This window comes from Sturnus vulgaris, chromosome 6, assembly GCF_052056855.1.
Source record: "Sturnus vulgaris isolate bStuVul1 chromosome 6, bStuVul1.hap1, whole genome shotgun sequence".
NCBI classification, from domain to species: Eukaryota; Metazoa; Chordata; class Aves; order Passeriformes; family Sturnidae; genus Sturnus; species Sturnus vulgaris.
Genome location: NC_142248.1, coordinates 46361680 through 46387452, shown reverse-complemented (window position 1 = coordinate 46387452; position 25773 = coordinate 46361680). Strand labels below are relative to the sequence as shown.

The 25773-nt window shown below is 47.1% G+C and overlaps 2 protein-coding genes across 3 annotated transcripts in view; one reads left to right on the top strand and one right to left on the bottom strand.

Moving 5' to 3' along the window:
• The window catches only part of ATL1 (atlastin GTPase 1), a 30702-nt gene extending 21445 nt beyond the window's left edge, over positions 1-9257 (top strand). Inside the window, exons 9-14 of one of the 2 annotated variants that reach the window (XM_014885876.2) lie at positions 388-515; positions 1110-1166; positions 1772-1843; positions 3192-3623; positions 5139-5153; positions 8624-9257. In XM_014885876.2, coding sequence (XP_014741362.1) covers positions 388-515; positions 1110-1166; positions 1772-1843; positions 3192-3623; positions 5139-5153; positions 8624-8734 — 815 coding nt within the window. In that variant the 3' untranslated portion in view covers positions 8735-9257. The remainder of the gene's footprint in view (positions 1-387; positions 516-1109; positions 1167-1771; positions 1844-3191; positions 3624-5138; positions 5154-8623) is intronic. The other variant, XM_014885877.2, reaches the window with a different exon arrangement.
• Positions 9258-9448: 191 nt separating this feature from the next.
• On the bottom strand, positions 9449-24919 carry SAV1 (salvador family WW domain containing protein 1). Its single transcript, XM_014885878.2, has 5 exons — positions 24658-24919; positions 22722-23168; positions 15618-15888; positions 13834-13977; positions 9449-10612 (listed from the first exon to the last, which is right to left on the bottom strand). Exons 1-5 carry the CDS (start codon positions 24749-24751, stop codon positions 10408-10410), a joined length of 1161 nt encoding a protein of 386 aa, XP_014741364.1. The 5' UTR covers positions 24752-24919; the 3' UTR covers positions 9449-10407.
• Positions 24920-25773: the final 854 nt, after the last annotated feature.

Here is a 25773-nt window from a genome sequence, read left to right as displayed (position 1 = left end):
TTCTTGACACAATTTTCTTGTTGCCTCAGAGCTGTACTCAGCTTTTTGTGCTCTGATGGAAGAAGTGTGGGGGATCTTCCCTGCTCTCTGTACCTTCCAAATTCCTGGCTGTGGTACTGGTTTTTTCTCCTTTCAGTCCTATACAGTTTAATTTAATGGAAGCACCAGAAATCCCACCCTGTGCATCCCTGAGAGCTTTGTCCAAATCCTCCTGGGGCTCTGGGCAGCCTTGGGGCTGTGACCATTCCCTGTGGAGCCTGTTCCTCTCACCCACTGGGGGAAGAACCTCCCATGGCAGGGGACTGGAACATGATGGACATTTAATGCCCCTTCCAACCCAAACTATTCTGGGACTCTGTGATGCCTCTTTTTAATTTTTTTTTCCAGAAATAGACGATGAATTCATCAAGAACTTGAAGATTTTGATTCCTTGGCTTCTTAGTCCTGAGAACCTGGATGTTAAGGAGATCAATGGAAACCATATCACCTGTCGAGGCCTTGTGGAGTATTTTAAGGTATTTTTTTAAGAGAAAGTGGATTTATTCCTCTGTGGAATTGTGCTGTAGCTAAAGGGGAAAGCAGCAGCAGGCAGGGCAGCACTGACAGTCCTGACTCACTGCAGCAGAGGTCAAACACCTCATGGTCGTTTGTCTGACCACACAGGGAGCCCAAAAAGTGGGAAGAGCTGTTTTCCTTCCCTGGAGAATTGAGGGCTAGAGGGGGGAAAAGCTGAGGGCTGTATTCCAATTGCCTTTGGAAAAAGCTTATTTTTGTTGTCATGGCTACTGGGACATTTCCATGCGAGACATTGGTGAGTAATTCTCCCCACCTACTCTCCAGGGCTACCTTGGCTCCTTCTCCTCCAGGGAAAGGACAGAGGTAGGTGCAGATCCTTTGGGAGGGACACTGGGAATGAGTGGAAGAGGGACAACCTCCAGTGACAGACCCAGGCCACCCAAGGAGTGGCATTTTTCTGACCAAATCCATCTTGTGCTGGAGCATCCTCCTCTTCCCTGCTTCTGAATCCTGTCTGGAGCTGGGTGGGGGTGGTTGGTGTTGCTCCTGTGTGCTGCATTCCACATGATTCCCTTCTCCCTGCTCTTTTCCAGGCCTACATAAAGATCTACCAAGGGGAGGAGTTGCCACACCCCAAGTCGATGCTGCAGGTGAGTAGGAGCTGTGGGAATTCCTGCATTGGAATTGCCATTAATTCCCAGGAATTGCCAGAGGTGTCCAGCCAGTGCAGCACAGTGGGTCTGCTGTGACTTTATTTCAAATGCTTCAGTGGAACCACCCAAGGAGCAGCACTTTGGGAAGGTTTGGCACCACGAGCCTGAAATGGCTGAGGAATCACACCTGGGATGGACTGTGGGGAATTGCTGGCTGCACACAGCACCAGCCAGCTCAGCTGCAATGATTCCCTGCAGGTGAATGACATCCTTGGGGCCACACAGGGAGGTGACACATGGGAATTGGCTGCTGGAGGTTGCAGCTGGAGCTGTTTACTTGTGGCTGAGCCTTTTATCTCTTTCCTTGCTGGTTCCCACAGCTGAAGCCAAAATTTTTGTAGCTCTGGCTTGGAGGGTAGGAATCCTCTCTTCATGCAAGCTTTTGGATGTGTAAATATGGGATGAGCTTATTTGGGATCGTTTGGAGACTGGGAGAGCCCCGTGGCTGAATCTGAGTGCCACACACATGTCCTGCCTGTGTCCACTTCCAACTTAACCCTATCCTTCTGCACCTCAATTTTGTGTCCCTTTTGCCCTTACAGGCCACAGCAGAAGCCAACAATTTAGCAGCAGTTGCCACTGCCAAAGACACCTACAGCAAGAGGATGGAGGAGGTGGGTGATGCTGAGTGTGTCCCTTCCTGTCTTTTCTGGTCTCCTGACTCTCCTGTCACAGATTCATGGAATCCCAGAATGGTTTGGGTTGGAAGGGACCTTAAAGCTCATCCAGTCCCACCCCCTGCCATGGCAGGGACACCTTCCACTGTCCCAGATTGCTCCAAGCCCTGTCCAGCCTGGCCTGGGACACTTCCAGGGATCCAGGGGCAGCCACAGCTTCTCTGGGCACCCTGTGCAGGGCCTGTCCACCCTCCCAGCCAGGAATTCCTTCCCAAACTCTGACCCCTAATCCCTAACCCTGATTTCAGATTTCCCTGTATCAGGTGTGATTTCCTTGTGTCAGGAGTGATTTCACCATGTCAGGAGTGACGTTCCAGCAGTGCCATTTCAGGGGTGATTTCCCTGTGTCAGGAGTGCCATATCAGGAGTGATGTCATTGCTTTGGGAGTGACATTTCAGGAATGATTTCACCGTGTCAGGAGTGTTTTAGGATGTTTTAGGATGTTTTAGGAGTGATTTCACTATTTTGGGAATGACATTGAGGGGTGATTTCTCTGTTTCAGGAGTGATTTAATTGTTTCAGGAGTGCCCTTTCAGGGATGATTTCCCTGTGCCAGGAGTGGCATTTCAGGAGTGATTTCTGTGTATAAGGAGTGCCCTTTCAAGGATGATTTTCCTGTTTCAGGGGTGATTTCCCTGAGTCAGGAGTAACGTTTCAGGGGTGATTTCTGTGTATAAAGAGTGACATTTCAGGGATGATTTCCTTATGTCAGGAGTGACATTTCAGGAATGATTTCCCCGTTTCAGGAGTGCCCTTTCAAGAGTGATTTCGCTGTGTCGGGAGTGATTTTCCTGTGTCAGCAGTGCCATTTCAGGATTTAATTGTTTCAGGAGTGCCATTTCAGAAATTATTTCCCTGTGTCAGGAGTAAGGTTTCAGGAGTGATTTCCCTGTGTAAGGAGTGACGTTTCAGCAGTGATTTCCCCATGTCAGGGATGATTTCCCCGTGTCAGGGATGATTTCCCTGTGTCAGGAGTGACATTTCAGGGATGATTTCTCCATGTCAGGAGTTCCCTTTCAGCAGTGATTTTCCCATGTCAGGGATGATTTCCCTGTGTCAGGGATGATTTCCCCATGTCAGGAGTTCCCTTTCAGGGATGGTTTCCCCATGTCAGGGATGATTTCCCCATGTCAGGAGTTCCCTTTCAGCAGTGATGTCCCCATGTCAGGGGTGATTTCCCCGTGTCAGGGATGATTTCCCTGTTGCAGCAATGATCTCCCCATGTCAGCAGTGCCACTCCAGCAGCTCTCTGTCTCTCTGTCCTCTCCCCATGTCCCCACACAGGTGTGTGGAGGGGACAAACCCTTCCTGGCTCCCAGCGACCTGCAGGCCAAGCACGCCGAGCTCAGGGACGAGGCCGTGCGGCTTTTCCGCGGCGTCAAGAAAATGGGAGGGGAGGAGTTCAGCAGGAGGTACCTGCAGCAGCTGGAGGCTGAGATTGATGAGCTCTACATCCAGTACATCAAACACAACGACAGCAAGAACATCTTCCATGCTGCTCGTACCCCTGCCACGCTCTTCGTCGTCATCTTCATCACCTACGTCCTGGCTGGCATCACCGGCTTCATTGGCTTGGACATCATAGCCAGCCTGTGCAACATGATTCTGGGCTTGACACTTATCACACTCTGTACCTGGGCTTATATCAGATACTCTGGGGAGTACAGAGAACTGGGAGCTGTAATAGACCAAGTGGCTGCAGCCTTGTGGGATCAGGTAGGATAAAGAGTTTTTGATTTCAATCCAGCACGTAAAAAGCGTCCTCGCTGCACCCCACCCGGTGGTTTTTTAAAGCGTTGAGTTTCCTGGAGGTTTTCTTCCCCTCTTTGAGATGGTTTTGGGTTTTAGGGTTCTTAGATCCAGCTGCTTGTGTTGTGATCAGTGCAGGGACACCTTTTGAATTTTAATCCATTCCTTAGAACTTCCAGATGGGGAGAGGAGGGGCAGAGGAATTGTTTGCAGGTCAGTTTGTGGAGTTTGTTGTCATGGGCAGGTGAACAAGGCTGGAGCTGTGTCCCTGAGCCTCCAGTTCCTGTCCAGTGTGGAAAACAAGCTGTGTAGATCTGAGAAAACTCCCAGCAAGTTCTTTTTTTCTGCCTTTTTCTTGTCTTTGCCATCAGCAGATGTGAGTTTGTGGAGCCTTGTGGGAATGGGCAGCTCTGCCAGGGATGCCCTGGGGAGGATCCTGGGGTGTGTGCTTGGTGTGTGCCTGGCTGTGGCTGTTAAAGAGGAGCAGCCATTGCTCTCCCCTGGTTCAGGGCAGGATTTTGGCTCTCCCAGCTCTGCCAGAGGTTGACACCAGACCCTGGCTCTGCCTGCTTTGGCACCTGACCCTGATTTCCCATTGCAGCCCTTCCCTGTTCCCACTGCAGCAAAGGGAAAGCCCAGCCCAGAGACTCCCCCTGAGCCCTGCACCCCACACAGGGGACAATCCCTGTGCCCAGAGAGCCAAAAGGCTGCAGTGCCCCCCTGCTCTTCCCACAGCAGAGCTGGGCAAGCTCATCCCTCAGGAGCCATCCCAGCTCTGGTTTCTGCCAGGAAGGGAACTTCTCCTTCCCTGCTTCCCTCCACCAGCGAGGTTTTCATGGAGAACAAGCACATTTCCCTGCTTCCCTGTGCTGACAATGCAGCTCTGGGGGAAATAAAGGCAGCATTTACTGATGTTCCTTCATTCCAGAGCTGGGCAGTGGTGCTGCTCAGCAGAGAAGTGCCCCAGGTGGATTCATCCTGTCCCCAGCACCTGAGCACCCCCAGTCAATCCCCCTGCAGTGGCTCTTTGCCCAGGGACACTTCCCAGGAGCCTTTGGGATGTGCTGGAATATTTAAGCCCATCCCAGTGCAGAAGCAGTGGGAATTCAGCAAGAACAGGACACAGGCAGCAGGAAGCCAGAGGTGCTGCCCACTTGCAACATGTCCAGCTGGGGGAAAATAAAGAGGGTAAAGTGCTTGGAGCTGTTCCTGGCATCCACAGGCCCCCGTGGCTTTCCAAGCAGAGGGAAAGTTCTGCCAGGAAGGATTTGTGGCAGAGGGGAGGTGCTGGGTTGGGTAAATCAGCAGCTCTGTCCCATGGGAGTGGGACCAGGTGCAGGAGGGATGGATGGAGCAGGGAGGGGTCCTGCAAGAGGGGACCAGTTTGGGATGAGCAGCCCAGGGATGAGCTCCCATGGACACTGAGATACACAGAGCTGTTTCTTTCTCTTTCTGTCTCCCCTTTGCCAATGCCTCTCCCAGGGAAGCACAAATGAGGTAAGTGGTTCTTGTTGTGTGCATGCTGCCGGGGCCAGCTGAGCCCTGGGCTCCTGGGAAAAGATCTTGGCCCCAAAAGCACATTTGGGCTGGTGGAGGATGGGAGTCACCAGGGCTCTGGGCAGCAGCTGCTGGCCTGGCTGCCTCTGGCTGTTCCCTGGGATTCTGATGCCTGGGGAAGGGTGTGGATGTGGGCACTGAGCTCCAGGAGCCAAGTGGGAGAAAGATTTGGGTGGGGAATGTCAGGATGTGATGGGGATTTTCACCTTTCTCCCATCAGTTCTGTTTGGGGATTTTCCTGTTGTGCCAGGAGGTCGAACCCAAACCCCAGATTGTTTTGGAGCACCAACTGTGCAAGTGCAGGCAGGGACAGCTGAGGAGCCCCCATGCCTGGCCAGGCCTCTCTGTGCTGCTGGAATTGTTGATTTTTTGGGAATAACCACCCCGTATTGGATTAATCTGAGAGCTCAGGAGGCACAGTTCATCCTCCAGCATCTCCCTGGGCAGCACATGGAACACAATCCTGCTCTCCCAGCTTGGCAGGGGAGCTGCTCTGCTCCCTGTACAGGCATTCCAAGAACAGGAAAACCTGGATGAGAGAGGGACATTCTGCCCCACTCAGCTGAGGCCCCACCTGCAGAGCCTCCAGCCCTGGGGTCCAACATTAGAAGGACTTGGAGCTGCTGGAACAAGTCCAGAGGAGCCATGAAAATTCTCTGAGGGCTGGAGCCCCCTTCTGCTCTGGAGCCAGGCTGGGAGAGCTGGGAATGTTCCCCTGGAGAAGGGAAGGATCCAGGGAGAGCTCAGAGCCCCTTGCAGAGCCTAAAGGGGCTCCAGGAGAGCTGGAGAGGGACTGGGGACAAGGGATGGAGGGACAGGACACAGGGAATGGCTCCCACTGCCAGAGGGCAGGGATGGATGGGATATTGGGAATTGGGAATTGTTCCCTGTGAGGGTGGGGAGGCCCTGGCACAGGTGCCCAGAGAAGCTGTGGCTGCCCCTGGATCCCTGGAAGTGTCCCAGGTCAGGTTGGACATTGGGGCTTGGAGCACCCTGGGATATCCAAGTGTGTCCCTGTTTATTCTGGGGGATTGGAACGGAATGGTCTTTAGAGGTGCCTTCCAACCCAATCCATTGTGGGATTCTGATTTATGATCCCAGCCACAGCAGCTCTGTGTGTGCTCAGCTCCTCCTGCCCAGCACTGCAGGATCCCACTGTGAGCTCCTGGAATGTTCCTTGGGCAAAGCCTCACCAGGATCTGATTAAACCAAAAAAAGACAAATTTCCTGCATATGGACATTATTTATTCCAGCTCTGTATCCAAGTGCTTCCCCAGCCTGGCCCAGGTGTTGCAAGTTCATTTGAGATGGGGATGTCAGAGCTGTGACAGTCGGTCACACCAAATCCTCTGCAGCCAGAGCCGTGTCCTGGCACCTCCTGTGCCGTTTGCTCTGGGGTAAAGGTGGGGAGGAGGCAGGGAGGGACATGGGGGGTGTCACTCACCTGTCACCCCCGTGGGATCAGAGCCTGGTCCCAGCCCTGTGGGTGCTGTGCTGTCGGTTCTGTGTGGGAAGTGCAGCCCTGCAGCCACTCCTGCCTGTTCTGAGCCTGGCCTGGCTCCAGGACAAATGGAAAATGGTAAAATCAGAAGGAAAAACCCCACATCTGCAGAAGAATGATGGGGACAGTGACCTGTCCCACCCGCAGCCCTCGGGCTGATGCAATGATGGAGCTGCCTGGGGGGGTAAAGCAAACGCTGAGGCTGCAGGAATCACGCAGGGAAAAACAACAACCCCCAAATGCCTCACTCAGAGTCCAAATGAATGATTTGATACGGCTCAAGGGGGACGAGGTGCTTGAAAAATTGGAATTGTAGACTCACAGAATATCCTGAACTGGAAGGGACCCACAGGGATCATCCAAGGCAGGCTCCAAGACACCCCAGCAATCCCACCCTGGGCATCCCTGGTGTCCAAACACTCCTGGAGCTCTGGCAGCCTCGGGAATGTCACCATTCCCTGGGAGCCTGGGCAGTGCCCAGCACCCTCTGGGGGAGGAACCTTTTCCTGAAATCCAACCTAAATCCCCCAACACAGCTCCAGCCTTTCCTTGGGTCCTAAACCCATGAGCTGGAGCCCTTTGTGTGTTGGACACTGGACCCAACCATGCTGAACACACAGAGGATTGGGATTCCCTGGGATTGGGATTCCCTGGGATGGGGATTCCCTAGATTTGGGATTCCCAAGGTTCGGGATTCCCTGGGTGTCCCTGTAGGGGTTGGTGTGACACACAGATACACTACATTTCAGAAGGCTAATATTCTGTTTATTACAACTGGCTGTCTTTTATACACTCTACAAAATTAAACTTTATCCATTGGTTACAGTAGATCAACATAATGTTGATTGGTGTAAAGCCATCTACGCCTCTGTTTTCCACAAAACTTTTCTAAAAATACTTTTCCCAGCTCAGGTTTTCTTCTTGCTTATCTCCTTCTTCTCCTTCTCCTTCTCCTTCTCCTTCTCCTTCTCCTTCTCCTTCTCCTTCTCCTTCTCCTTCTCCTTCTCCTTCTCCTTCTCCTTCTCCTTCTCCTTTTTTTCTCTTCTTAGTCTCCAGACCAACAGCCTTGGTCGGAGAGTATTTCTCTAAACAAATCTCATTCATTAACCCTCTCTAACCCACAGACCAGCTGTGGTACCTGGGATTGGGATTCCCAGGGAATGGGATGGGGATTCCCTGGGATGGGGATTACATGGGTTTGGGATTCCCTTGGATTGGGATTCCCTGAGACTGGGATTCCCTGGGATGGGGATTCCCTGGGTTTGGAATTCCCTGGGATGGGGATTCCCTGGGATTGAGATTCCCTATGTTTGGCATTTTCTGGGATTGGGATTCCCTGAGATTGAGATTCTCTAGGTTTGAGATTCCCTCAGTTTGGAATTCCCTGGGTTTGGAGTTCCCTAGGCTTAGGATTCCCTGGGATGGGGATTCCCTGGGATGGGGATTCCCTGGGATCAGGATTCCCTGAAATTGAGATTCTCTAGGTTTGGAATTCCCTCAGTTTGGGATTCTCTACGTTTGGGGTTCCCTGAGATTGGGATTCCCTGGGTTTGGAATTCCCTGAGTTTGGGATTCCCTGGGATGAGGATTCCCTGGGATGGGAATTCCCTGTGTTTGGAATTCCCTAGGTTGGGGATTCCCTGGGATGGGGATTCCCTGGGTTTGGGATTCTGTATGTTTGGGATTCCCTGGATTTGGGGTTCCCTGGGATGGGGATTCCCTGGGTTTGAGATTCCCTAGCTTTGGAATTCCATGGGTTTGGGATTCCCTGGGTTTGGGATTCCCTAGGTTCGGGATTCCCTGTGTTTGGGATTCCCTGTGTTTGGGATTCCCTGTGTTCGGGATTCCCTGTGTTTGGGATTCCGGGGTCAGGAAGGGGCTGCGGGTGACGCTGTGTCTCTCCCCACAGGCTCTGTACAAGCTGTACAGCGCGGCCGCCACCCACAGACACCTGTACCACCACGCCTTCCCCGCGCCGCGGGCCGAGCCCAACGACGGCTCCGACAGGAAGCGGCTTTAGGAACGCGGGTCCCGCTCCCCGCCCCGGGGGTTCATCCCGCACTGCCCCCCTGGGCTTCGCTTCGTCATGGCCAGCGACTCCCAGCTCGTGGATGAAGCCTTATTGCCCCCTGAATTAGTCACCACCGAGGAAACCGTAATTTACGTGATACCACGACTAAAAAGGCAGAAGCTTATCCAAAAGCCAATTTGTTTCAGGTACTTGAAGAAGTTATAACATGTAACCACGTTTGTTTTTGTTTTTTTTCCCTTCGTTTAACTGTTCGATGACATAAACATAATTAAAATGTATTAACTTGCTTTATCAGACACTTGTAAGGGCACTTCTGCTATGGTCTGTGAACGGTGCTGTGAGGAACGCGGCCCTTTCTGTTCGTCTGCACAAAGTGTCACTTTGTAGCTGTGCTGGAGGAGGTTTCACTGTATTTCTGTACATATTTATCCATGATAGTGCATAGGATGTGTGGTACAGTTCTATTCTTTTATTGTCGGGACTATTAAAGTTTGCTTTTGGTTCCTAAGAAGTTGGTTCTACAGGGAAAAGTTATTTATTATCTAGGTAAGGGCTCCTCTGGGGTTTTTTAGATGTTTGGTTTGGGATTTTAGAGTGCCACCAAGAGCTTCGACCATCTCAAGCCCCTGGGGCTTTTCCTGCTGGTAAGAAGGGTTTATTGGATGTGCTAAAAGGCCACAAACCACTCACACAAACCCTCTGTTCATCGAACAAAATGATTTTTATTGAATTCATAGGATTTACAAGAAATGTACGTTTTTGTCTGCAGTGTTTATTGCACTGAAAAGAACCCATAAATAACATATCAGGACAATTAATGAACCAAATGAAATTACTGGAGAGGGTAACTGGACAATTAAAAGTTTTCCCCAAGTGAGGAGCTTTAAGACAAAAGCTCATTAAAAAAAAAAACAAACATTAATTGCTGTTACATCCCTGATTTTCCCCGTGGGGTGGCACAGTGGGTCAGACAATGCTTCTGCCTTTCCACTGGAGCGGGTCAGGTTTTGGGAAATGCAGATCAAAACCACTCTGCTTACAGATCTTGGTCTTTAGGAAGGTACAAGTGTTCACCCTCTGAGTAATCTGTGTGAAAATGAGGAGTAAATCTGGAGTACTAATGAGCTAAAGTAAAAAATAAGGCAACTCAGGCTTCACTTCTGTGAAGCACTCGGATCCAAAGGGTGAGATCAGCTCCTGGTGTGAGTGAACAGGCCCGGGGCTGGTTCTGTACATTAAAGCTGTAAACAAAGAGCAGAGCTCTCTCAGGAGAGGGATCCCAAATCCCCAGGGAAACAAATACCCTGAACGAGGCATTTGGATTTGGACAACATTTGGAAGCCAGGACGTGACAGTTGCATCTATTGCCTTTAAAAAAAAAAAATACATAGCCAGCTTTTAATACTGCAGCTGACTGGCAGGAAAGAGATCAAGGATCAGGGGACTGATCTGGAACTGCTGGTTTCTCAGGAAAACAAAACTACTCCCGGCACGAAAAAAAAAAAAAAAAAAAAAAAGATTAACAAACAATTTCCACTTTTTATAAACAACACATAATACATGTAGAAAAATACTCGAGAGGATAATAACAAAGGTGCAACGTCAACAAAAATAAGCTGCCTTTTCAACCAAAGCACTTTTCCATTGGGAGCTGGGGGAGCTCAGTAGTTGGCAGGGCCGTGCTGCTGCGAGTGCCACTGCTGCCGCTGCTGCCGCTGCTCCAGCTCGCCCAGCAGCGCCTGCCTGTAGGCCTCGTAGAGCTTCACGATGCGCTCCAGCTCCTTCATGAACAGCAGCTTCAGCATCCCCTGGTACGTGTCCAGGTCAGCCAGCTGGAACAGCTCCCACTTGAGGATGTGGTCGTACCTAGGGCAGAGCACAGGGCGGGGTTTTTCTCCAGGGCGGTTTGGGGTGAGTTCGTGTTACGGGGTTGGTACCAAAAGGCAGGAGTTGTGTTTCTGTCACAGGGAAATGGGACAATCGCTCGTGACACACCAGAGAACTCCAGAACACTGGAGATCCCCTCAATGACCAGAATAAACCAGCACAGGAAAACACAGCTGGGACAGCTGCAATTAAATAAAGGGTAGTGGAGGAGGCTGAACAAGAAAAGTGGATGTGGAGGGCACGGAGCTGCTGGAGAGATTCCACAGGAGGCCCTGGGGCTGCTCCAAGGGCTGGAGCCCCCCTGCCCTGGAGCCAGGCTGGGAGAGCTGGGAATGTTCTCTCCAGGGAGAGCTCAGAGCCCCTTGCAGAGCCTAAAGGGGCTCCAGGAGAGCTGGAGAGGGACTGGGGACAAGGGATGGAGGGACAGGACACAGGGAATGGCTCCCACTGTCAGAGGGCAGGGATGGATGGGATATTGGGAAGGAATTGTTCCCTGGGAGGGCTGAGGGTTTCCCAGAGAAGCTGTGGCTCCCCCTGGATCCCTGGAACGTCCAAGGCCAGGCTGGACAGGGCTTGGAGCAGCCTGGGACAGTGGGAGGTGTCCCTGTCCATGGCAGGGGTGGGATGGTTTAAAGTCCCTTCCACACCAAACCACTCTGGGATTTTATGGAAATGCATTTGGAAGCATTGAGCAGCAATCCCAGCACAACACACCTGGAATATTTACTGTACAGTATCTGTTAAAATCAGAGTAACACAGAAAAATGGATTATTTCAGCAGTCAGAGGATGGGACACTCTGGCCTTCCCTCTCAATCAGCTGTTCCCAATCCAGCTCTAAAGTGTGCTTGGCTGCTTAACCTCTCCAATTAACCTCTCCTGGTTAATTACCAGCAATAATCTACACCAGCTATTTAATGCAAACCCTGATGTAGTTCCACCCTCATTTCCTGCTTTTCCCTCACACAATCCACCCACAATCTGATTTCCTTAGCTTGGAAATAGGGAGCTGCCTGCTCTGACTATTCCAGAACACAAACTCGGGGAATAATGGAATTATTTGATGCAGCTGAGGCACAGGAGGAGATGGATTCACCTGAGTGGAGGCTGAAATTTCAGTGAATTTATGGAAATAAACTGCATTTCCCACTGAAAGGTCATCACAGAAGCACCAGGACCTGCAGGTAACTTCCAGAGATGCTCTGAGAAATTTTTAAGAATTTCATTAAAACTTAGCACAGCTTCTATAAACTTCCTAAAGAACAGCTTCTGCATTAAAGTTATCCCTAATCCTGACAGGGCTGCACTGCCAAAATAATTTTTTTTCCCCAAAAAAAAGAAAAAAAAAAAGAAAAAAAGGTGAAATAACAAACTGCAGCTGTTTGGAGTTTGAGCTCTGTGTTGACAAAGAGGGTTTGAAGGTTTCCAGGCACAGCCACCTTTGGGAGCACCTCTGGATTCTGGAGTTCACATGGAAAACTCCTTTCCCTCCTTTTCTCCTTTCCCACTCATCAGGAGCCTCCCCACCCTCACAGGAAGGAATTTTTTCCTATAAATAGAGATTATTTTGGTTAACACCTATTGGACTCTCTATCAGGCTTTTTCTAATCCAAATTCTTATCCTCTCTAGAGAAATCAGTTAAAACAAAATCTAATATTCCTTATATTTTCCATTATTATCTACTTCTCTCAACAAAAACAATTGGGTTTTACAGCTACATCAATTTACAGTGCCAGGGGTAAGTGACATCATGACAAAATAAAACCAATGATTTCAGTGCAAAACTCTACTGAAATTTAAAAATATAAAAATTTGTCTCAGCCTACTTGATATAAAGAAATCCCTGATTAATTGTTTAATTTCTTATGTTTGTTTCTCAAGTTAGAAGAAAATATCCAAAATAATCCACACAAGACAGGCTGAACTATTTAAATTTAATTTTTAAATTGTTTGGATGTGCCAAAGACCTAAATAAAGGAATGGATCTGCAGCCAGAACCTGGAAGTATTTCTAGGAAACAAATCCTACAGGCAGCAGGAACAAAGTGTGGAGCCTCAGTGTTTTGGGGGATTTTAGGACCATTTCAGTCTTTATGGGCTGCTGGCAAACCCAGCAGTCACAAGAAGTAATAAAACTCATTCAAATTGTACTTACTAGGAGCAGGTCATAAAAGAAGAGAATTTTTTTTAGTGGAAGTCACTGAACACCACAGCCTGAATTTGCAGTTACAGACTGACCTCATTGCTGTAAAACTGAGTTTCTCCACATTCTCCTTATGAATAGCACAAGATTTAATAATTATTAAACCATATTTGGGATTTTTATTGCTTTCTATTCAGTGTTACTGTTCTGCAGAGCTGCACCCATTAGAAAATCTCATTTCTTAATACTGACTCAAAATCTTTTTTTGGAGGAGAGTCTCTGTTCCTGTAGCAGTTTTTTTTTTTGACAAAATGACTTTTTATTACCACTTAGTTTTTAATTCAATTTCTTGAACAGAACTATAGGAATAGAAATGTAGATGTCAGCCAGTATTTGACTTAAAGGGGCTCCAAAGGAGCTGGAAAGGGACTTTGGACAAGGGATGGATGGATGGAAGGACAAGGGGAATGGCTTTAAGGTGGAAAAAGATAAATTTAGGTTGGATATTAGGAAGAAATTGTTGGATATTAGGAAGAATTGGATCCCTGGCAGTGCCCAAGGCCAGGCTGGACAGGGCTTGGAGCAGCCTGGGACAGTGGGAGGTGTCCCTGCCATGGCAGAGGGATGGAAATGGATGATTTTTAAGTTCCTTCCAACCTAAACCATTTCATGATTCTGTGACTTAAAACTCTTAAAGGTGAAGGAAAAGCTGTGCTGTTTCAAAAGAAATAAAAGAGACATGAGGAAGTTCCACCCTAAAAATGTTTCACATATTTTCTGAGCACGTGGTACCACTCTTGTAAATAGTCTGAAAGCAAAACACACCCTCCACTCTCTGACAGAGCTTTCTGCCACTTGTGTGAGCTGCAAGAATTGATCAAGCAATGCCTGAAAGAAAAGAAATTAACGTGACAAACATTTGGTACAACTCCCTCATGCTGTCAAACTTCAGCTAAAACCCAAACACAACACGAGCTCTACTATCACTCGTGGCAATGCAATTTTTTTTTTCCATTTTCAGTGTGAAATGCAAAGAGAAAGAAAAGGCAGAATCTCACTTGACAGGAGCCCTGGCGTAGACCTGCAGCCAGTCGGGGATGTCGGCGCTGTGGTAGGGGTTGGCAGGGACCAGCAGGGCCTGGCTGCGCTCCGGGGGCTGCGCCTGGTACGACACGGGCGGCGGCTGATCGTAACGGGGCACGCTGGGGACAGCGACACACAGGGACAGAGAGAGGGTCACCTCACTGTGAGCACAGCCACACACGGGGACAGAGAGAGGGTCACCTCACTGTGAGCACAGCCACACACGGGGACAGAGAGAGGGTCACCTCACTGTGAGCACAGCCAGACACAGGGACACACAGGGACAGGGACACACGGGGACAGAGATAGGGTCACCTCACTGTGAGCACAGGGACAGGGACACACAGGGACAGAGAGAGGGTCACCTCACTGTGAGCACAGCCACACACGGGGACAGAGACAGGGTCACCTCACTGTGAGCACAGCGACACACGGGGACGCACAGGGACAGGGTCACCTCACTGTGAGCACAGGGACAGACAGGGACAAGGTCATCTCACTGTGAACACAGGGCCAGGGTCAGGGACAGTGTCACCTCGGCTCTGCGAGCACAAGGACAGTGTCACCTGCCCTGTGAGCACACTGCACACAGGGACAGTGTCACCTCCCCTGTGAGCACAGGGACAGTGTCACCCCCCCTGTGAGCACATTGCACACAGTGCCAGTGTCACCTCCCCTGTGAGCACACTGCACACAGCGACAGTGTCACCTCCCCTGTGAGCACAGGGACAGTGTCACCTCCCCTGTGAGCACATTGCACACAGGGACAGTGTCACCTCTCCTGTGAGCACAGGGACAGTGTCACCCCCCCTGTGAGCACACTGCACACCCTGTTGCCATCCACTCCTGCACATCTCACAGAGATCCATCAGTGCAAACGCTGCTGCCATTTTGGTGGAATTCACCTCAGCCCCACTCACCAGAGCACAACAAAGCACAGGAGCTGCTTTTAAAACATTTCAGAAATATTGATTCACATCCTCCACGATTTAAAGTGTCACAACAGAGGTGTTCAGGCAGCAGCTGATCAGAGTTACTCTATAGAAAGACATTCCTGCATATTTATCTTTTGTGCCATAAGTTGAAGAACTTTCTCTTCCTGGGTATCAGCAGAAAATAACAATTAACAGCTAGATGTGGTGTGTATTAACTGTTAATTTGGTGTCCATTACCAATTAATAGTTGGATTTGGTGCATATTGACAATTCACTGTTAATTTGGTGTCCATTACCAATTAATAGTTGGATTTGGTGCATATTGACAATTCACTGTTAATTTGGTGTCCATTACCAATTAATAGTTGGATTTGGTGCATATTGACAATTCACTGTTAATTTGGTGTGTATTACCAATTAACAGTTTGATTTGGTGGACACTGACAACTAACAATTAACAGCTGGAGTAGGTGTGTATTATTTTATTTCACTTTGAAATCACGAGTAGCTGAAATACCCACTTTCATTCCAGACAAGACCAAATTAACGTTTCAGATGTTCAGACCATCTCCAGGCACATCACATCAAGTTTCCTTTCAGTTTCCAGTGCAATTCTGTTCTCAGCAACTTTGCTGTTTTCCTGACAGCTGCAGAGCTGCTCTGTTTAATTTAGGAGCAATTCCTGCTCCTGACCTTCAGAAACGTGAGACAAAACCCGAATTTTGAAAATCTGAGAACGAGCAACGCTGATTAAGATTTTTTTTGCCTGTTGTATTTGATGCAAAGGCAGCTCCTAAAAAGGAGCAGAGAAGGTGTGAGCTCACCTGGGAGCACAGGGGTGTTTGTACTGAGCCCTTTTGTTGATGTGATCCACGTAATAAACCCCGAACTCGGCGGACTCGACGCGCTCCCAGCCCGGGGGGAGCCCCTCCCGCTCCAGGGGGTGGCTCCAGTGGGTTGTGTTGGTGTTGTGATCGATGTAATATTTCCTTCCTCTGATAGTCCAGTCCACCGACCAGCCAGGAGGAAGAGGTAAATCTTCACAACTATGATTTGTTAAGTTTCCTAAAGATGTAGCAGCGACTCTCCCGATGCCTACAAACAACAAAGGGAGATTGGGGGGGGGGGGGTTTAGGGAAAAGATTTGTAGAAATGATAATTCAAAATTCAATTATTATTCCTGCTTCATTTAGCAACCAAAAAACCCCACCCCACGTAGCTCTCTTTCAAGTTAAAGTCAAAAATTTAAACTATCCAGAAAAATCACTGAGTCCCAACAAAACTTTTCAGGTGAACCAGTCAAGAGCAGCAACAGGATGAGGTAGAACAAGAGAGGGGGGACAAGCAGGGTTGGGGTCCAAGAGCTGACAGGAATCAGCAGCTGATTCAATTCCCACCTTTTCCCTGGAAACAGCATTTTTTGGGATTTTTCCAGCACTACATTGAAGAGATTGCTCACCAGCACTTTGAAATATGGGATTTGTTGTAACACACAACAAACTAGCAGGTGAGAGATGACTCAACAGCTCCTGTCCCATCCCTTCCCAGGGGTATTTGGGAAGTTGGGTGAAATAAAAGCCAGATGAGCAAGCACAGAAAACTCATAAAAAACCACCCCCAAGACACCCAACCATAAAAAACCAGTGAGATAATCGAGAATTTTGCAGGTTTCTTTCTATCCCTGGGAATTCTTTACCTTCTGGATGTGCTGGGCTAAATTCAATTCTCTTAAAATTCATTTTAAGTGAACTCTCTCTTAAAATTAATTTTAAGGAGTTCCCTCCAGTCCCTCACAGTTCTACAGTTAAATACTCCCTGGTTTTAAAGAAATTCCAATTATCTTTTCATCCCACAGCCAAATGCATCTATTCAATCCCATTACCACCAGAATTTGTGTCACTATTTCCCAACAGCAGAAGGGGTTTGGGAGCCACTTTTCCCATTTTTTTAGAAGTCAGAAATCAGTCCCCCCACACATTTACTGACAGGAATACACCCCCTCCTCCTTTTTTTCATGAATAACATTTTTGTGTGGTTATTTTTTGACAGAAGGGAAAGGCTCTCTCATCTAAAAACGACAGCCTGAAACTTGGCTGAGCTATATCCTCACCAAATATAATAATAATAATTGAAAATAAAGTTACAGGAAGGTTCTAAAACAACTGGATAAATAAAAAATAAATTAAAATCCCCCCTCACAAATATTCTGCTGAGTACTGTTCTTTAAAACTCTGTGCTCATCCATGAATTTTTTTCCAGCTTTGTTTGGCCTTAAAGGATTTCCTCTTGTACTTACCTATTTGTCAGCATTAGAAAGGGGAGCTGATGGCTGTGTCCATCTTTAATAATTGGGATTATTTAACAACCTAGACCTTAATTCCAGAGAAAAGAAACATCCTGGAGACTTCCTGACCTTTGGAAAGGCTGGGGCAGGGAAGCTCCTTCAGCCCCTCACACCACTGATAAAATAACAAATATTTCAGCTTTGGAAAATGCTGTGTTTGGGCTAAAAAAAAATCCAGGATTTTCCTCAATGAACTCAACCTCTGGGATGTGATTTCATGTAAAGAGTGACTGTTAAATCAGCACTGCCAGGAGATCTGAACACACAAATTTGACTGAAGGGGGAAAAAAAAATCCCTATTTTTTTGTTTACTGTTAAAACCTGCACATCCCTGTATTTTTCTTATAGTTCCTTCTTCCTAAATTCTGGCTTCAAATCCATAGATATTTATTTTTTATTTTTACTGAAGGTAAAGGTTAATGCTTCCCAACATTTGGAAGAGGTGCCATCCTCTGCACTGAAGTTTTCCTGACCCATGGATTCTCCCAATGCCAGCTTGTTTTTAATTTCCAAGAGATAAAGAACAAAAAAACCAGCAGATCACCAATATTTTATCCATTCCTTTTGCCATTTTGATTTCATATATGAAGAAGCAGAGCCAAACCATTAAAATAAACTTGTACAGATGTAGAAATTACCAGTTTTGACCAATATTCCATGGAAATTAAATCAAAGATTTAGAAACTGATGGTTGTAAATAGAATTTTTTCCTTTTATCACAGAATATATTGGGATATTCTCTGTGCTGGAGGTTTTATGATGTTGATATTCATAGGGCCTTAAGGCCATCAACTCACTGTGGCATGAAAATCAATAATTAATACAATTTAGGCATTTTTTTTCCTGTAAAATTATTTTTTAGAGATCAAAAGAAATTGTCTGTTGGTTTTCCTGATGTTCTTTTGTGGGGGGATGGATGCACACATAAGAGAAAAAGCTCCTCCTATAGTTTTGAACAGTAAGACAAGAGGAAAATCAGCTTTTATATTTGTATTTATATATATATATATATATATACACACACCTGCAATTTCAACACTAAGGCTAAACAACACTTGGAAGGGTAAAATCCTATGTGATCTTTTCCAAAGAAGAAAATTCCAAGACAGCCTAAATTTATGGGCTGCCTTTTCCATGGCAAATTGCCAGGAATGACATTTTCTGCATTTAAATTCCAGGTAAATTCTGAGCCCTGAAGGATTTTAACAGAAGCCCAAAGCTGCACCCAGGATTTTCCTGCAAGCACCAGGGATATTCCCTGAATTAGGAGCTGGCACCAGATTTATGGATCCCAAATAGAAAATCTGAAGAGTTTTTTATACAAATATCTGGTGTAAAACTTGGGATTTTCCTGGGATGGAAGATGTGATCCCTACCACAAAATAAACTCAGCATGTTCATTCTCAGGGTTTTCTTGCTCACATATTCTTTTAGTTGTAACAAGACAAAAATTCTCTTTTTTCCTGCTTTCCCAAGAAATAGAGTTGTTTAAATTATCAAATTTTTTCCTAATGTCTCCTTTCCCCTGCTTAGGGATGAGCACTTTTTGAAGTGGCATTGTCAAACCTCAAGGATGGTCAACAATTTATTTAAATTTATGCATTTGTAAGATCTTTTCAAAAGGTCTCTTTTGAGCTTCTGAAGCCTCAGCTGGTAATTCTGTTTATAATGTTATAATATAATATATGAGATAATGGGGTATTTTTTGGTTCAGCTGTTGCTTTTAAGAAATATCAATGTTGAAATTGAGGCTTTAATTTTCCATCCATTTCTAAAATACACTATCTTCAATTTGAGCTCTTGAATTATCAATTTTAACTTTGAGCAGCACATTCCAGTGAACTTTATCAATACAAAAAGTTCCTTCTCTTAAAAAAATCTTAATAAAGTCACAAGTGTGAACAATCTCTAGTGTGTTCTTCACTCAAGGGAGTTGTGTTTAGGAAGGAACAAAGGAACTGGAAAAACTTTCCCAACCCTGTAAAAGGGTTTTTTTCTGAGAGAATCCTGCCTGGAAAAAAGTCCAAGCCCTTTGCAGCAAAGATTTCCAAGCCAGCAAAGGGCAGCAGAGAAATCTCAGCAGCAGCATAAAGGGGAAAGAGCAAAACCAGAGGAGAAAATCCCACTTGGGTAGAAAATGCAGAGAAATTTCAGAGCCCCCAAAAGTGAATTCACTCAAATTTCCAAATGTTGAAGAACAGATCTTACAAAACAGTATTTGTCTTTAATTAGCCCAATTGTCCTGAGAGCCTTTTTTCAGGATGCCAAAATCCTCTCCCTTCCCCTCATCAGAGGGGGGTGAAGAGCAGGAAGAGAAGATGAACAAACTCTTGAATTTTACAAGAGTAAGTAATAATAAAATCCCAAAAAGTCCCAATAACTCTTCTGTTTAGCCAGGCCTGCAGGTTCCAGGCCTTCCTAACCCACTCCAAAGCATCTGAAGGAACTTCCTGAGCACAAGCACCTCTTTTGTTGGTGGGAATGGGGCGTTCCAACCAAAATCCACAAATAGGAAATGACAGGAAGAACTCTGAAAGCATCAAGAATTATGCTGCAAAATTCCTGCAAAATCAGCACAAAAGAAGAAAAGGGCAGGAACTGCCATTTGTTTAAAAATGAGAGAAGTGTACACACAGAAAAAAAATAAAAGTATGGCTATTTCAGCTCTATTCATGTCATAATTTGGATTTATTTTGCTCTTACATTCAACAAGTTTGCAAATTTTCAGGGGTACAACTTAACAGACGAACCAAAAGCACGCCATGTTCTCTGTTAAATTGGTTTTTTTTTTGTTTTTTTTTTTTTTTCTCCTGTGACATCCCAGTGAACTCATCACAATCCACCACCAGCCTTTTACAGTGTTGATGTCAAGCTCAGCAATTTTCATAGACACAGAAGAATTGTTCAGCTTACCGCTCACACAGGTACAAATAACTCTGAGGTCTTGGTTACAAGTTACTTCCAATCTACACTGTAGGTATAACTTCAACCACAGACCTCCCCAAAACTTTAACCTAGAAGAGAGGAAAGAGATGGCGAGGAAAGACAGGTAAAGTCTCTTAGAATTAAAAGTTTGAAAAAGGACACTAATAATTAAAAAAAAAAAATTAAAAAAAAAAAAATTAAAAATTTCAGAAATGCCACAGAGGTAGCTCAAACGTATAAAATTAGGAGGTATCTCAACTGAAAATACTGGTCAGGAAAATCAGCAGCACTGAATTGTTCATTAGAAACAAACTGAATGAAAATATGGAAAGGAGGAGATGGTAGAAGTGGATCACAATGAGAGAGAAAACGTGACTTGAAGGAGAAATGCCTATGGAAGGACAGGGCAATGCTAAAGCACAACTGCTGAAAACCCACAGGACTGGCTGCCCTAAAGGCTTGGCTGGACACTCTGAAGTCTTGGTAAGAACTTATTTGCAACTTCTCTCCAAATTACAAAGAGGAGAGGGAATCTTGGTTTTGAATGAAAGCTGAAATTCACAGGCACCTCTTCACTTCCACACTGCTCCCAAAAATCATCTCAGTGTGACCACCATGAAGTATCACCCCAGCAGGAACACCTCGTGTTCACCAGGCAACATTTCCTCGGGAATCCACCCAAAAAATCCACCCAAAACAGACCAGAACTGACCAAGGGGGCCTTTGGAGGGAGGGTGGGACAGGAGGGACAGGGGACAAGGCAGCATTGACAAAAACAAACTTTTCATTTGGAACTGCAGGCAATTCTGCCATCTCAATGAAGAGAAACAACAATGGAGAGTAAAGAAAAGTAATTTAGACAAAGGCAGTGAAAGCAACAGGCTCTGGAAATGCAAGAAAAAGAAACAAGGAATTACAGAGAGATTTGGATAACTCAAGGAAAACACTGAAGGTGTGAAGCCAATGGATGGTTCAAATAAAAAGAAGCTTAATGGTGAGATGAAGGAAGTAATAAAATCTAAAATTTTCTTATTTTGGGATACATAATTCTTTAAGAAAAAGGAAAAGAGGACTTTAAGAGTTCACATGGAGATGAAAAAACAGAGGAAAACACTGGCAATTGAAAGGCTCACCTTTGTCTCTCCCTACAAATGCACGAGATTAAATACTCACCCATCACAAAACCTGTGCAGAATTTGTTCAAAATATGAAATGTTAAAGAATGAGAGTGAATGACCAAACCAAGCAAACATGAGCAGCTCCTTTATGGTTTCCAGGGCTGAGGGGGTCAATAAACAGCAGGAAAAAAAAAATCTATTTAGGAAGAAGATGTTGCTACAACTGAGCAAAATCTGGCTGTGGAGCTCCTTTTAAAAATTTGATATATGAAACTCCACTTCCAAGCTAGAGCTGCATTTCTGGGAATCTCCTCAGCAGACACAGCCACTGTTTAATCGTGAAGGTTAAACTGATGGAATGGTTTGTGAAATCCTCCCTAAAATATCCCTGCACACACTCCCAGTGCTTGGTACCTGGACCAGGTAAATGTTTAATGACTGCTGGATGAGCAACAACTCAGCAGAGATGCAGGGTTTGCACACAAAATTCAGGTAGATCAGATTTACTAACATTTAGAAAAATAAAGGAGGATTGAAGTAGCAGGCCCTAAACCCCAGTATTTCAGAATTTCCTGGCTGACATTTCCATTTTTCATGGAAGTGTTTCTGTGGTGAAGAAAACACAAAGCACTGACAGGTTCTAATCCCACACACGAGGTCAGCAGCATTAAAAGCTGATGTTCTTCCTGGCAGATTTCTTTTTCTAGACAGGAGATTAATTTGATTAGACACTAATTACTATTTTGTTTACAGATTACAAGTGACAAAGTATTTCATACTCAAGGTACATTATTTACAGGTTTGAAATGTTTGTTTCAAACTCTTTCTTGGGCTTAGTTTTTGAGGTATCAAATACAGAATCAAGTATTTCAGAAAATAAGTATTTATTGGATTCTTCTCTCTTATGATGTTTTGTTTTAGAAAACAAAAGCAAGTTCCAGTGAAACTAAGGGGAGAACAGGCATATTTACAAACAATTTTAAAAGCTAAAAGAAAGTTGTCAAGGATTAGGAAGTGAATTTCAACACTAATTAGATGCCAATTTTCTAATTACACAGAGCAGTCGTTCCTCCCTTTCACTATTTATAGGGAATTATTTTAATTATTGAGGTCAAATTCAAACAATGAAATTAAATAATAAGATGGTAATTAAAATTTAATGATAATAACAATAATAACGATGCTGCAATGTTGTAATTTAGAGCTGTTGGTTATTCTCTACATCATGAAAATAGATGTCCCCTAATGAATAAAATTCCTTGCTAGCCAGCAACTGATGTGTTGTAGAGGAGATGTACATATGCCTGGCATTAAAAACCACAAAACTTGCTCGATCTTATTCCATTTATTTAAGAAAATAATCTCGGTTTAAGTCTGTTTTTTCTTTCTGGATATGTGTGAACAAACTCTCATTACCCAAACCCCAGAAATGCCATGAAAAAGCAGCTCTGTCCTACAATCCCAAACATCCAGACACATCTCTGCACCCCAACTCTTCACCAAAACCCTATTTTTAACAGAAGCAACAATTAACACCTTACCTGAAGCGTGCCTCCCATGATTCTGGGACATCCTCTGGAAAAGATCACTGTTGTGTTCATAATACCTGTAGTCGTCGTGCAGGCGCTCGTTCAGCTGCCTTCTCCTCTGGGCCTCGTAGAAATGATCGTAGTAATATCCCCGGGCTCCGGTATCGCCGTTCTCCAGCCCGGCAGCTCCTTCCGACAGGAAGGACTGCGAGGAGGAGCCGTAATCCCTCGGCACCTCGGCCAAACCCCGCGCCAGGTAGGAAGGTGCGGACAGTCTGTTGCTTTCTCGCCTCATGATCTCGTGAGGAGGTCTCTGCACCGCAGCTCGGAGGAAACTCTGGTTCCTGGAAACGATTCCATCGCCGCCGGGGGCGTAGGGAGAGGATGCAGAGTCGGGAGGGCAGATGTCAGTTCGTCTTGGAATGGTCGGACCGTGGCGGATGAAGGAAGGCATCAGATCTGAGGAGAGCACGGGGGAGAGGTAACAACTCGGTGATTCACACACTCAAAATGAGGAAATTCACGGGCAGAACCCACTCAAAGTACGTGGCTTCCGCCAGAACAGAGCAGTTCTGCCACTAAAACTGCAGCTGCAATAAACAAACCAATCCCAAACCCATCAAAACAACCACACAAGTAAAAGAAAACCCCAAACCACCCACACTGTGCTGTGGCTACATCAGTCAGGGTTCGTATCTCTCTGTGAGAAGGGTCAGGAAAATCCACATATCCTGGCTACTACTTCTTTGGGAATGTTGTCCTTACAAACTGGGAATGACAAGATGTTAATGTCCACAGGAATTCAAGATAGAAACAGAATTTACACTGCCCCCACTAATCCCAAAGTCACAAAGTTCCCCAAAAAACGCTGTCATTCCATACACGTTAAGCTTTCAAATTATCATGGAGATATTTCACTTTCTCCTTTAAAATTCACTGCCTACCTCCAGTAAGTGAAACATTTCTCCTCTCCCTACTTTTACTTTCAAAATGATATAAATAAGTGTGTTTCCCTCCAGGTAAATCAATACTTTCATTTAGAAAGAGTTTATTCCTATTACTAATTACTTTTTATTAATAAACTCTCACAACTTACGGTTAAAATCTGGCGCACCCCAGGAGGTGTCAGCAATACATTTATTTATTTATTTACTGTGCAAGCAAACCCATTTCAGTCTCGGGTTGTCTTCAAAGACCAACAAAGCCAAATCTAAGCACACTTCCAGTGTGTGTTTGCGGTGTTGTGTCCAGCCCTAGGAGCACTAGGGATCAGAGGTACGGGAAGATCCGTGCATCACAGGTGACCTCACCAGGCTGAGTCATGACAGGACCTGCAGCATTTGCTCCCGCAGGGATTTTATGCAATTGCCTGGCGGGACAGTTATCTCATTCCACAGGGCCCAGATGGGGAAAACAACCTGTCCGTTCTGGAAAGAGCGGGGTCGAGGATTCACGGTTTGGGTTGGGACGGCCCCGAAGCTCCCCCAGCCCCAAGCCGCGCCACAGGGACACCTTCCACAAACCCCGTCCCACCTGCCCTTGAAATCTCTTCGGATCATTTCAAAAATAGTGTCTGGACACTGCCTGAACACCGGCCTGCTGAAACTGAGGAACCGGGAACCGAGAAAATCATAAAAACCACAAAACCCACCAAGCTCGGGCACGCCTGTGGACCAACGCGTGCAGGGCTCGCTTTGAAACTCGGGCTTCCTTTCAGTTTTAACTTCCCTCCGTCACCTCCCAGGGCTCACAAGTGGATTAAACACACATTTAAAGGGAGAAATAACCCCTACAGACACCCACAGGGAAAACTCCCCCTCACAGCCCTCAGCCCGCCAAGGCCGCGCAGCTCCAGGGCCCGCCGGACCCGCAGTGGCCGCACACAAAGGCCTCGGGATCGGCCCCTCGCAGCCCCACGCCGGCGTCCCCCGCTCCCCCTGACACTCACTCCGCAGCAGCGGGCTCGTCTCCTTCTTCACGTACTTCCCCTGCACCTCGCCCGGCTTGGAGAGCTCCGTCCGCGTCTTCTTCCGCGACAGCATCCCACCTCCCGGCCCGCTGCCACCGCCCGCATGCCCGGCGCCGCTCCCCGCTCCGCAGGGCGGGGAGGGGGGGGGTCCGGCCGCCCCCGGGGGCCGAACCGGGACCAGGAGCGGGGTTGGGATCGGGCCGGGGATCGGGCCGGGCCGGGGGTCGCTGAGGGGACGCGGCGGGCGCGCGGGGCCTTGTGGGAAGGCGGCGGCCGCCGCCCTCCGGGCCGGCCGCGGGGCAGCGCAGGGGAGGGGGCGCGGCCACAGCGCCCCCGCGCGGCGGGGAGGGCACGGCCCCTCACGGAGCGGCGGGAACAGGAACCCCGGAGTGACAGAAATCCCGGAGTGACAGAAATGCCGGAGTGAGTGACAGAAATCCCGGAGTGACAGAAATGCCGGAGTGAGTGACAGAAATCCCGGAGTGACAGAAACTCCGGAGTGAGTGACAGAAATCCCGGAGTGAGTGACAGAAATCTCGGAGTGACAGAAATCCCGGGATGGCAGAAACCCCGGAGTGACAGAAGTCCCGGAGTGACACAGTGACAGAGCCACACAGTGACAAATCATGGAATCGTCGAGGTTGGAAAAGGTCTCCGAGATCAGCGAGTCCAAGCTGTGCCCGATCCCCACCTTGTCACCCTGACACGTCCAGGCCTTCCTTAGGCACCTCCAGGGATGGGCACTCCAAACCTCCCTGGCAGCTCTTTCTGATACCTGACAAGCCCTTCTGTGGAGAAATTTTCCCTAATATCGCATTTAAACCTGCCCTGGCCCAGCCTGAGGCCGTTCCCTCTCCTCCTGTCCCTGTTCCCTGGGAGCAGATCCCAAATCCCCCCGGCTGTCCCCTCCTGTCAGGGAGTTGTGCAGAGCCACAAGGGCCCCCCTGAGCCTCCTTTTCTCCAGGCTGAGCCCCTGCCCAGCTCCCTCAGGAATTCTCCATTCCCTTCCCAGCTCCCTCAGGAATTCTCCATTCCCTTCCCAGCTCCCTCAGGAATTCTCCAGCCCCTTCTCAGCCCCCTCAGGAAATCTCCATT

What these genes read in the sequence shown, in the direction of transcription:
- SAV1 (XM_014885878.2), bottom strand. Translation starts at nt 24,751, where the DNA reads ATGCTGTCGCGGAAGAAGACGCGGACGGAGCTCTCCAAGCCGGGCGAG. An exon ending in GACGAGCCCGCTGCTGCGGA is followed by an intron (nt 23,169 to 24,657) that starts GTGAGTGTCAGG and finishes TGCTCTCCTCAG; the next exon opens with ATCTGATGCCTTCCTTCATC. An exon ending in TCATGGGAGGCACGCTTCAG is followed by an intron (nt 15,889 to 22,721) that starts GTAAGGTGTTAA and finishes TGTTGTTTGTAG; the next exon opens with GCATCGGGAGAGTCGCTGCT.